Source organism: Lissotriton vulgaris, chromosome 2_1 (assembly GCF_964263255.1).
Source record: "Lissotriton vulgaris chromosome 2_1, aLisVul1.2, whole genome shotgun sequence".
NCBI lineage: Eukaryota > Metazoa > Chordata > Amphibia > Caudata > Salamandridae > Lissotriton > Lissotriton vulgaris.
The window spans coordinates 780,608,005-780,620,890 of NC_141687.1; the positions used below are offsets into that span (position 1 = coordinate 780,608,005).

The following is a 12,886-nucleotide window of genomic DNA, read 5'->3' on the forward strand; positions in this document are numbered from 1 at the left end:
CGCTGTGTCGTAGGTAAACATGCATGATTGATTGATATGTCACTGGACTCTGCCACTATATGAAAACAACTGGATGGAGATAGGCTGAAGACTATGTACGCCTGCTCAGTTGTTGTTTAAAATTTAATAAATAAAGTTAAAAAAAAAAGTTCAGAACTGGACTGGTGGCCAGGTAACTGTCCAAATGCTCCCTAGTGGCCTCCCTGACCTTCTCACTCTATCGGTACCGCTCTAAGAATATTACATTATTCATTCAACTAAAATAATGTGAAACAATTGCCAAACTGTGTATTGATGTGGACACAGATTTGTCTCAGGAAAACTAAAATATGTAAGGTTCTGTGCAGGTATTGACATTTTCATGAATTGTGAAGTGATCTGACTTGGAAAATGACTTGACTCGAGCTACATAAATCTACTAATAAATAAATACATATTTGTATGGTTCTGTGTAAAGGTGCTGCACTATATGTTTCTTTGTCAAAATCAAGACTCAAGAAATATAAGTAAAGTGACTAATTCGATCACGTAAGGCACAATGACACCATAATTAGTGATGTATTTATGGTACATAATATTGAATGTATTTATTAAGGTCCTTTCTTTTTTTTAAACATTTTTTATTGGCTTTTTATAATGCATAAACATAACTAGCATGTCATTATTAATCATCATACCCCATCCTGCAGCCCCCCCACCCTCCAACCTCCACCTTTAAAAACAAGTCAGCGTCCTCCACTTCAACTGGTGCCTTCCGATCTCTCCCCAGGCCTCCAGCCAATATTCCACAATGTTCTCCAACGCACTCCCTTTTATCCAGGTGGAGGTTGGAGGGTGAGGGGCTGCAGGGGCCTTGACCCCATACAGGTAGTGAATGCACGTTCGGTCGCCATGCTGTTCCTCTCCAGTGCATATGTAGGGTGTCTGGCAGGGGTGTGTATCCAATCATTAATGGCACCAAATGTTCTGCCCAGTAGTATGCTTCTATGTTAGGCAATGAGATCCGGGCATTGTACTGGTGTCTCTGTAAGGTAGCCAATGCCACCTGGGGTTTTTTCCCCAGCCACAGGAAAGCCCCCAGCTCCGCATTGATGTCCACGAACACCCTGCGTGGGAGGAGGAAGTACTCATTCTGGAAAGCGTATAAACATTTCGGGAGCCTCATCATTTTAAACATCGCTGCGCTTTACCTCTACGTTTAAGAGAGAGATGGGGCGATACAACGCACAGTCGTCCACGGGCTTAACCTCTGTATATATCAGGATTATTGTGGCCAAACAGAGAACCGGCAGCAATTCTCCCTCCTGCTCTGCCTCAACGAAGAGCCCCAAGAGATGACGGGCCAGTAGGTCCGCGGTTTAAAAAAAAATTCTGCAGGAAATCCATTGGGGCCAGGGGACTTCCCTGCCCGCAGTTTGGTAAGGGCTCCCTTCATTTCCTCTAGTATAATGCTGTCCTCTAGGTCTCGTTGGTCCTCTTCCGCAAGCACTGGGAGCTCAATATGTGCCATGTACTGTGTCGCGTCCTCCTGCGATCCTAAGTCCCTGGCTTCATAAAATGCTCTATAATATTAAGCAAAGGTCCCAGCTATCAGTTCCTCCGTTTGCACTAGTCTCCCCTGGCCATTCCGCACATTCTCTACCCATCTTGCATCTCTCTCCTTCCTGCTAAGCCATGCCAGGAGCCTCCCCGACTTATCCCCCACGTCATACAAGCAATGCAGCATCGCCAATGCCTGTATCTTAGCCTCCCCCGTCACCAAGTCTCTATATTGGCGCTGTACATCTGAGAGCCGTCTGAGGGTCCCAGAGGCTCTAGTGAGCTGGTGCTCCCGTTCCAGGGCCAGAATCTGGGTTTCCATGGATCTGACCTCCTCCTACACCTTCCTCTTCTCCCACGCCAGCCTGCTCTGGGCCCTGTCGCGCAGGACCGCCTTAAGGGCTTCCCAAAAAACCACCGCGACGAGACCGAGCCCTCATTCTCAGCAATGTAAACTTTCACATCTGCCCGCAGTCCTTTTAGTATGTCCGCATTCAGGAGGTCCCAGGCCGTCAGTCTCCACGTCATGTACCTCCGTTCCCCCCCCATTACTAATAGGGGTGAGTGGTCCAATATGCCCCTCGCCTGGTACACTGCCGTATCATCCACACTTAGTGCGTGTCTAGCCATGAAAATGTAATCTAACCTGGAGTATACCTTGTGTGCGCCGGAGAAGAACGAGTATGCCCTGCCCTCGGGATGAAGCCATCTCCACACATACATCATTCCTAAAGTATTAATCGCCCTGGAAAGCAGGTTGGGAGTCGAGTCTCTTGCTCTATCCCCCGTCCTATCACTTGCCGCGGCCATCACGTCATTAAAGTCGCCCCCTAACACCTGAAGGGTGTCTGACGAGTTCAATAGTATGTCCGTGACTCCCTTGAGCGTACTTGTCTGCAGTTTTGGCGGTGCATAGGCCGAAGTGATTGTGTATTCCTGTCTACCCCAATGTCCCCGCACCCCTACATAAGTCCCCTCAGGGTCTATCCAGGTCTGCGCTGTCACAAAAGGTGGGTTCCTTTTTATCAATCTGGCTACCCCCCTAGAGCCTGTGGTGAACCCCGCATGCGCAAGTACTTTATACTGCCCTCTGGCCAGAAATCCGCATTTGGTGCCCTTCAGGTGTGTTTCTTGCAGCAGGACTACATTTGGACCCACCCGCTTCATGTAGACGTTGACTAACCCTCTCTTAATCCTACTGCCTAGGCCATTAACATTCCACGTTAGTATCTTAGTTCCCCGCTGTACCGGGGTTGCCTCCAAATGATTAACCGGCATCCTGCCCTGTATCATGCTGTTGGGTGCTCAAAGTCCGTGGAAGTTGGGCATCGAGCCCCTGGTTGTGTATCACAATCCTGACATGCTCCAACTCTTCCCCCTCCCTCCCCCAACCCCCACTCCAAACAAAACTCCACTGCTCACACTCTCGTCCCCCCATGAATCCCCAAACCTGGAACAACTGTACACTCCCCCAGCTCCCCCCTCCCACCAGTCCCATCGTTGCAGAAGGCTGCGTGTAGGACTTCCAGGCAGAGAAGTTCTGTCGCCCTCCCCAAGAATAGCCCGTCAAAACAGCTCCGAAACTTCTATCTGAAAAGCATTAAAAAACCACAGTCTCCTGCAATTACAGACATGAAAATAAACGTGTCAATAAACAAGAAAGCAATAGATATAGGGGGTGGAACAACTTGCATGCTTCCCGGTTCTGAGCCTGCATCTTGTCCGTCCAGTCCGCCCCAAGTTCAAGAATGTGAGTCCTGAATGTCGTCCTGCGAGGCTCCCGCCTCCTTGGCTGATTCCTGCTCCATCTCATTGATTGCCGCCACTAGCGGGTGCATTGACTAATCCTCCACTTCCTCGCCATCTGATGAATTGCCACCTGTGCCCTGCTCCCCTTCCGAATGTGCATTCCCCGCAAGACAGCGAAACCTGGAGCCCGCCTGATCTCCAAGGTCTGGGAATGCCGATCTCCGCCTCCGCCGATTGATCGAGCTCTGCGTGGGGTAAGACGTCGTCTTCACCCTCCTGCTGTCTCTCCCTCTCATCGATCTCTGTTTCTTCGGCTGCCCCCAATGGGCCCCAGCGGTGGTCTCCTCCTCTGCCGCGACTCCACCACCCATCTCCGCAGGAGGGGGCGCTCCTCCAGCCAATGCCACGCGTCCTCCGGATGTGGAAAAAAGTACGTCTTTTCCTTATACATAACCTTCAGTTTCGCCGGGAAAAGCAGCATATACTGAATATGCAGATCCCGCAACTTGGCCTTCACCGTGTCAAATGAGCGACTCTGCTTCTGCACCTCCTGGCTGTAGTCCGGGAAGATCATGATCTGCGTGCTCTCCAGACGAATCTCCTCGAGTTTTCTGGCTTCTCTTAATATCATATCCCGGTCTGCAAAGTTCAGGAAGCGGGCTAAGACCGGCCTTGGTCTTGCCCCCACCAGAGGCTTCGCCAGCAGTGCCCGGTGCGCTCTTTCTATCACAAAGCAATTTGAAAATTTCGCTTTTGGGAAGGTCTTCACCAGCCAGGAGTGCAGGAACTCCATCATGTTGGCCCCTTCGATTCCCTCTCTAAAACCCACAAAGCGAAGGTTATTGCGGCGGGCTCTGTTTTCTGCGTCATCCACCTTTCACTGGAGTTGCTTATGTGAGGCCTGTAGCTCTGCTACGTCCTTCTTCAGGCTATGGATGGTATCTTCGTCCCCGTATTGGAGTCGTATTGCGGTGAAATTTCCAGCCTTCTGCCCCCCACCTGAGACCGGGCCGGAAGGTCCCTCAGTGCTCTAGTTCCGTCAGCAGAGCGGGGGACGGGGGTGGGGGGGGAGACCAATGTGTGGCCTCTTCTTTCCCAGCTACCAGACCGCCAGGCTTTTCCCCCGCTTCCCGGCCCTGGCCCCTCACCTCGGCCTCCGGGCCCAGCATCCGGTCTGTGCTCCACTCCTTCTGAGCTGCTCTGTCGCCTGCCTCACTGTGCACCACTCCGGAGCTGCTCTGTCGTCTGCTTCAATACTCAGAGGTGTGATCCCTTCAGGCAGGCCGGGTCAATGTGGGGCCCTCCGTGCACAAGGATCTGCCCGCTAGGCCTCTCTCCGCTTTCCTGATCCCAATCACTGCATCCCCGCTTCCTGGTCCTGCGTTGAGTCGGCGCTCCTTGCCTGCCGCGTTTTTCCTCCTAGAACCCTCATGCCCGGTGTGCCACTGCTCCTTGCCTGCCGCTTTTCTCCTCCTAGAACCCTCGTGCCCGGTGTGCCACTCAAGCGATTCGTCCGCCAGGGCAGGGCGCCGACGTTGCACCTCGCCGCCAGACGGGCCCACCTCTCTCTGGCCTCCGTCTCAGCCACCAGTCTTTTGCCGCCGCCTTGACCGACCTCCGCAGCGCGGCCTGTATGCAGTCCCGGGAAGTCCACAGGAGGGTCCGGAGCACCAGTCCTCTCGTCCGGTGCTGCTTACCTTCCGTTACTTCTACGGCCGCGGCTTCGTCTGCACCCGTCACCGCTTCAGAGCGCTGCCATCTTGGTGGTCAGGATCGCCTCAGACTTTCCTTCAGTGTATGCTGGTCTGCCCTACATCTGCCGCTTTTGCACACTCCAGAGCTCGACGGCACCTTTAGAGTTCCCGTAGTAGCGAAAACGGGACCACTGGACTGCGTTCAACCTGTCGGATCACGTCGGCTCGCCGGAGCTACAGGGGCTCCCGACTTACTCGGCCATGCTGTTGGCCACGCCCCCGTATTAAGGTCCTTTCTGTCCAGTCCGCTAAATAGGAGTATGTTCATGAATCTCATGGTGTATTTCTTATATGTTTGCAGCATCTCACCATAGAAGCCAGGCATGCATTTTTTGTTGTTGTCACTTTTGTAATAATTGCCATTAGCTGCCTGCTTCTGCAATGATGGGTCTAAACCACTGGCAATGGCCCATTGAGAGGGAGCCGGTAATTGAAAAATGTTACTGCCCTGCAACTACAGGCAGTACAAGGGTTTGAACAGTTATTTAAAAAAAAAATGTTTTTATTGTTGCATCACATAGCAATAATCACAGTCATATTCTTCCGTTGGCTGCAGCGTCAACATTCTGCTGCAGTCAACCAATAGCGTAACTTTTTCTTTTTTAATAAACAACTCTTAACTTTAAGGTCATCGATTGGATAGTTGGTACATTGTAGATAGATTATTATAGCATTCAGATCAACCATTACAATGGGCAAAGCCTTTAATACCACAATTTCCAGGTATATTATGCCAACCCTACGAGCCCGGCAGATCCTGGGGCTACCCTGTCTGAACCCCTCTCCACATTCCATTCTCCCCTACTCAGTTTCCTCCTCATCCCCTGAACTATCCATGTCTTCCTCTTCCGGCAGCGGTGAACAGTTATTTTTTAAGAAAAAAAAGAAAGGTCTGACTGCTGCACAGCTGTTCACTCTGATTCCAGGCTCAAGTTGAGATTGTGTGAGTCATGCATTACAGATGGTCACTTCCACCAATTCGTCTTACACATACAACAATAGCTCAAGTAGACTTATTTGATTATAGCTAATCGGAATTTAAGAACCACACTTAGATCGACGTTGCATGCGCCTATTAATGCGTCATCAACTGAATAACCTTGTCCAGTAGTGAAAGCAGACTGTGAATAGATGCACAGGTTTGTTTTCAAATGTATCGAAAGAGTTCCTTTAAATATCAGGTAAGCAGTTCACTTGTGATAACACCAAAAAAATTAATTTAATCATTGATACAATATTTAATGTTCTTGAATGGCCTCTTACAATGTGCAAAATATTCAGGTAATCTGCTTTATTATTTAACTAGCAGCCCTCCTCAGCGTTGCCTGGGGCAGAAGGGGGCTGGGGGCAGCATTTCAGGCTTGGCCGTCCCTCGGCCCGTCCCTCTGCCCGTCCCACGGCCTGTCCCTCTGCCCATCCCTCGGCCCGTCCCTCCAGGTTCACTTACCTTACTCGCCCCTCCTCCTCGCGCTGCTGATTTTACCGCTCCACTGCTCCTCCGCTTATCGCTGGTCACGTCCCTCGGCCCGTCCCTCCAGGTTCACATACCTTACTCGCCGCTCCTCCTCGCGCTGCTGATTTTACCGCTGGTCATTACCGCTTGTCCGCCGCTCCTCCCCGCCTGTCCGCAGCTCCTCCCCGCGATCATGTCCTCTGCTCTTCCTGTTGCTCCTGAACGACGCTCCTCCCCGCGCTCTCGATGTCATGACGCAGACGTCGCGGCCGTTGCTTCTTTCAGGGGACTACTTTGTGTTTAAAGGTAATTTTTTTAATTTACGTTTAATTTTAATTTTATGTAGCCTATGTCCATCTACACACCCTGACAATTTCAAGGATGTATCGGGTGTGTGGATTGGCGCTGTGGTTCCCGAGTTTACCTTGCCAAAAGGGTTGTGTTCTCTCTTTATAATAGTAGTATAGATGTAAGTAATTTTTTTTCTACCTACATTTTTTTTCCAATAGGATCTGAAAATGCCTGTGAAAAAACATCCTATATGTTTTTACGTCAAGAGCTGCCTGTGAGGTTGGCCAACATAATGAAGGAAATTAGTTTACTGCCTGACAATCTTCTTAAAACACCGTCTGTTCAACTGGTGAATAGCTGGTAAGCCTTGCTATTTAGGTTAAGTTTCACCTGTTTTGAGCAAATGTATTCTGCGTGTGAATTAATTTGGTGTAAAATCCTCCGTAGACTTGGTTTGTATCTGCTTGAGCAACACAGCTTGAACTCCTTAATCTAAGAGTATTTGGATTCATTTATGTATTTATTAGAAGGGTTATATAGCATTGGCAAGCCCAAAGAGTTGCGGGAATATGAAGTGATGAAGTGCGTGATCCAGCGCGACACCTAATCAGGGATCAATACTTGATAACATGACATACAAGTGGCCCATACACATTCACCCAAATCCCTGATGCGCTGGGGGTCAAGTTTCAATGACGTCAAAATTGTTTCCTTCACAGCTTTGTGTCTAACATTTCTAAATACATAACTAAACCTGTATACAAGTCTTTCCTCTGGTCGATGGACCAATTGGTTGAGTAGTTGATGGTAATAATAATAATAATACTATCTATCTAACTATCTAGTTAGCTAAATAATCACAGACTCTTGGTAAGATTAATAAAGTTTATCTCAAATAAATATGAATAATTAATGCTCATCGCATACAGGTTACAAATGCAAACAATGAAATTCACAAGAGGAAGAGAAAAACATCAGCAAAATTGCAAATAGTGTCATACCCGTCATCACATGAACGATATGCACATGAAGGAGTGGATAGAGGAAGAGTCATAAGTTTCAGAGACAAAAACACATTTGCAAATGATTATGCAAAGTACGAGTCAGAAGGATAATACTAACCCAAGGATCAGTGAAATACCACCCCTGGCCAAGGAGGTAGTGGGAGTCCCCTGAAATAGAGCCAGGGAACAAAGACTTTTGAACTCAAGAACGGGACAGGAACAGGAACAGCTAGGCATCTCTGCAAACCGATGGACAGTGACGCACCACCCCTTCTCTCCTGCTGCCTCCGCCTGCTAAACCACACCCTCAAAGGCACCCCAGTTATACTCTAAAACCTATATGTCCAACCCACATTGGTTGAAACAATTCATAGAGCACGATTCTTCATTGGATGGTTTGAGGGGTGGCTCATCATACCACCATGACCACATTCATGATTATATAGCCTCTAATTCATTCCAAAATTCCCATCACGTAATTCACGACTAGTGAATGCAAATACATTTGTTCATTTTATATGTAACATTTTCATAGTTCTCATGAGTCCCCCTTTCTGCTATATCTATGGAAGAAGTATATACGCTGACTTTGGGTCCCACGGGCAGTCTCGTTTCTTGGCAGGCAAACAATGTCTTTCTCAGCGGATCGACCTTGGACCTTTGCACCTCTTCTGCCGTGCTCAGTCTTTTCTGTCTATTTTCTTTATTATTTCATGTTTTTATCTCCAGCTCAACTATCATGTCAACTTTAGGTATTTCAGGCCTGTCATCTCACTTTGACGAACAAAACACAGGCTTTTATTAAATTCATGAAATTGACTTTTAACTGTTTACCACCCACCTTTGCACTATCCTCTATTAGTGTTTTCTTTTAGCAAAGAGGCATCATATTTTTATTATTTTTAAAGAAAGATGCAAAATGCGAAATGCGGCCTAGTCATGCATAGTTTCTTGTTTCTTTCAAATCACAATGTAAAATGCGCCTTAGTTCTTTCATGCATTATTTCACATTAATGCACGCATGTGCAAAGTGGTTTTCCCCCCGTGTGTTTCAGGTGATTTGGATGTTAGTTTCCACTGCAGATTGTTAGTATGTATTATGGGGGTGTCGATCTGAGCAGGTTTCCTTTTACGAAAACCCTGCTCCATCAATCCCCCTCAGATGGATTTCTGGAGCCATCATGAAATACCCACCATACCAAGTGCCATCTTCATTTATCTAAAATTCAGTGTTCTTTTCTCTTTTTATTATATTTTCATCTACATTTTTGATCAGTACATAATCTCCTTTCATCTCTTCTAGTTATGTTGCATCTCTTTTTCGGGGGCGTGGCTTGGACGCCGATCGGGATGGCGGCGTGAGCTCGCAGCTCCGCGCGGAATCCCGCTAATTCTCCTGTTTTCAGAACCCTAGGCGACCCGAAGACGACGCTCCTGCCCTCTGAAGTGTGAGGGGACAGCTGGGCACCATCGGAGAGTCGCTGGGGGACTGCTGGCCCCGAGACGACCGAGTTGAAGAGGCGGCCGAGGTGTTGCCGAGGGTGCGAAGAAAATGGCGGCGGGGAGGTCGGACGGCCCCGAACTTCAGCCCTGAGCCAAGTTGTCGCCGACTGGCAAGAGATCCTGCAATCGGCTGATTGCGGCACTGGGATCGGCGGTGCTGTGTCCTGGGACCAGGGGACGCTGACCTGATTCGCCCGGAGCTTGGGGACCCTCGTTGGCCACCGCCCTAAGACTCATCCTTCCCCCCTCAGGCCTCCGAGGGGGGCGACGGAACGGGGCTCGTCTAACTGGTCATTGTCCCTGAGAGCGTCGGTGGGGACATTGCACTGCCTGGTGCCCGGAGACTGGCACGGACATACGGGTGCCAACACACAACGGGCTCCTGGACCTGTGACGCAGCACCCTGGAATGGCGGCGATCGGAGGGCAGATGGCTGAGGGACGCGCTGAGGGGGAATCGGCGACATCACCTCGGCTGGGCGAGAGTCCCTCCCCGGAGCTTGACCAGGAACAGCGGCTGAACCGGCGTTTGGATGCCATACTTGATGCGATCACCTCAACTAAGGAAGCATTGCACCAAGACATTGCCCAAGTGGCCACGGGCCTGGGGCTGCTACGCGCGGATCACGCGAAGCTAGCGGACAGGGTCAAGGACCATGACCAACTGTTGCTGGACCTGAAGCCATCGGTGGTGACCGCGGAGCACAGGATCACGGACATATTGGCCCGGCTGGACTCGCTGGAGCGGAGGGCGGAGGATGCCGAAGGCCGCAATAGACGGAACAACGTGCGGGTCGTAGGCCTGCCGGAGCGGATTGAGGGGGAGGATGCGGTGGCCTATATGGAGAACTGGTTCCGCACTGTGGTAGCGCCGGAGGGGCTTACTCCTTTTTTCACTCTGGAGCGAGCTCACCGGGTACCTGCTCGCCCGCCGGGGCTAGGCCGCCCCCCCGACCGATGGTGGTGCGGCTCCTCCACTACAATGACCGGGATCTCCTCATCCAGCGGGCCAGGATGTCGGGCCCGTATGAGGTGGAGAACAGTAAGGTTACGATCTTCCCGGACTACACTCAAGCGGTCCAGAAGAACAGGGCATCGTTCATCGCGGTGAAGAAGGAGCTCAGGGAGGAAGGTATCCAGTACTCCTTGCTCTACCCGGCTAAGCTGCGGATCATAATGGATGGCCCTACGCACTTTTTTCAGACTCCGGATGAAGTTTGGCAATGGCTGGAGTCGTATGGAGCGGGGACGGACAGATCGCATAAAAGTAGGCGAGACCAACCCAAGCAGCCCCGGGTGAGGCAATCACAACGCATCAGATCCCGCAACAGGCGCCAGCGGGAGAAACGGGAGGCTCAAATGGCGGCGGAGAAGAGGGATGCGCTCGCAGCGACGGCGGCCATTACAGGGTCGCAACAGAACAGTGAACGGGCAGAAACGGACTCGGGAGGGGAAGGCAGCAGGACGGGAGAGGAACTCTCAGAGGCGGAAAGCTTGAAGGGGCCGATAGTGACCCCACAGACATCGGATGGTATCTTCTGCGGCTGAGATTGAATTGGGACTAGATCGAGACTTCATGGTAGGGTGGTATCCTGTTGATGGAGGGCGGGATGCCGGGAGGGGGAGCTGTGTGCTTCGGAGGGGATGAAGGCGCGGGGCGCGGGCTCCGCTTGCTGGGGTCGGCGGTGACTCATCCCCCTCGGGCCCTTAAGGCCGACTGTGGTGGAGACCACAGGGTAAGAGTGCGAGAAGTTGGTTCAAGGTTTGGATGGGGGCGGACATTGGGTTCGTGTGCTCTGTCCTGGGGAGTGGGGTTTGGGAAGTTTTTCTGTTTTGGGTATGTTCGGGGGGGGGCAACTGCATTGGGGGGGCTATGAACCTTCGTTATTTGAATCGGACTGTACGAAGCTGGAATGGGGACATTACCTAATTTGAAATGCCTGACGTGGAATGTCCGGGGGCTGCGAACTATGGTGAAACGTCACAAAGTCCATGCATATCTAGTGCGCAGGGGGGTTCAGATTGCTATGCTCCAGGAGACTCATCTCACCAAAAAAGAGTGCGCTGCCTTGCAGAAAAGATGGCGGGGCCAGGTGTTTGGCACCACTTACTCAGCGTATGCCAGGGGGGTGTTGATCTGGGTGAGGGCGGGGATACCCTTTCAAGTGCTGAATCAAGTAGTGGATCCGGATGGCCGGTTTGTGGCGGTGGAGGGGAGGTTGTATGGACGGGATGTGGTTTTCTGCTGCGTATATGCACCGAACACTGATCAAGCTCGATACTTTGATAGCCTCTCGGGGTCCTTGGCCTCTTTCCTGGCGGGCCCGATAGTGTTAGGGGGGGACTTTAATTCGATCACGGATGTGGCTCTGGATAGGTCCCATCCCCCACTGGTGGACTCCCCGGTGCGCAGGCTGGCCGCGCACAGGAAGGACTGGCAGGATAGATGGGGGTTGCTGGATGTCTGGAGGGAGCGGCACAGGGGAGCCAGGGATTATTCCTTTTATTCTGCTCTCCATGATCTGCATGTCAGGATTGATTCGGTGCTCTGTGGTGGATCCCTAGCCCCATTGATTTCCCATGCGGAGTACCTGGCTAGGACCATCTCCGATCATAACCCCCTATTGGTACACATTCAGTGGCAGAGAGAGCGCTCAGTGATACCAACATGGCGGCTTCGGCCGGAGACGCTTGAGGATTCTGTGTTCAGCGACGCGGTCCGGCAAGGCATTGATAGCTATTTCGGAGTGAATGAGGGCACGGCCACGAGTAGGTCCACTGAATGGGATGCAATGAAAGTGGTGGTGAGAGGGGTGTGCTTGGGTAGGTTCTCGAATGCTCGCACGACTGTGTTGAACGACCTCATGAAAGCGGAAGAAACTTTGAGGGACTTGGAGCGCCGCAGGCCGGCTAGGCCAGATTTACAGACCCAGTTATTGGAAGCGAAGGAAGTGGTTGCCACCGAGACGGAACGTTTAAGGTGTTATGACTACAGGCAGTATATCATCAGGGCACATGCAGAAAGGGACAAGGTGGGTACCCTCTTGGCCAGACTAGCTAACCCGGAACTTAGGGGCTGCCCGATCCTCATCAATAGTAATGCGCAGGGAGAAATGGTGTACTCCCAGGCAGCGGTTTTGGAACGTTTTAGGGGGTATTATGAGGAATTATACCAGAGTCAGCTGGGAGTGGGGGTTCAGGACATTGCGGAATACCTGGGGGAGAGGCAGCTTCCGGTCCTGGACGAGGAGGACGCGAAGGAGCTGGGTAGCCCGATCACGCTCACAGAAATACGGGTGGCCATCAAACATATGGCCCGCAACAAAACGCCCGGGGTGGACGGTCTGCCGATTGAATTTTATCAACAGTATGTGGACAGCTTGGCTCCTAGGCTGCTGGTGGTGTATACGGAAGCTTTCGAGGTTGGGGCATTGCCTGGGTCCATGCGGGAGGCCTTGATTGTACCGCTCCTAAAGCCTGGCCGGGATGCCGCGGATGTGAGGTCTTATCGTCCGCTATCCATGCTGACGGTAGATTATAAGATTCTGAGCCGAATCCTAGCCACCAGGCTGGCCCCACATATGACGGGCCTGG

At 51.3% G+C, this 12,886-nt stretch overlaps 1 protein-coding gene across 2 annotated transcripts in view; it reads left to right on the top strand.

Moving 5' to 3' along the window:
- The window catches only part of PDK1 (pyruvate dehydrogenase kinase 1), a 598,915-nt gene that overhangs the window by 337,165 nt on the left and 248,864 nt on the right, over positions 1–12,886 (top strand). The window contains exon 2 of one of the 2 annotated variants that reach the window (XM_086956137.1): positions 7,005–7,146. The exons of the other annotated variant lie outside the window; for it this stretch is intronic. Coding sequence (XP_086812263.1) covers positions 7,005–7,146 — 142 coding nt within the window. The remainder of the gene's footprint in view (positions 1–7,004; positions 7,147–12,886) is intronic. 2 annotated transcript variants of the gene reach the window in all.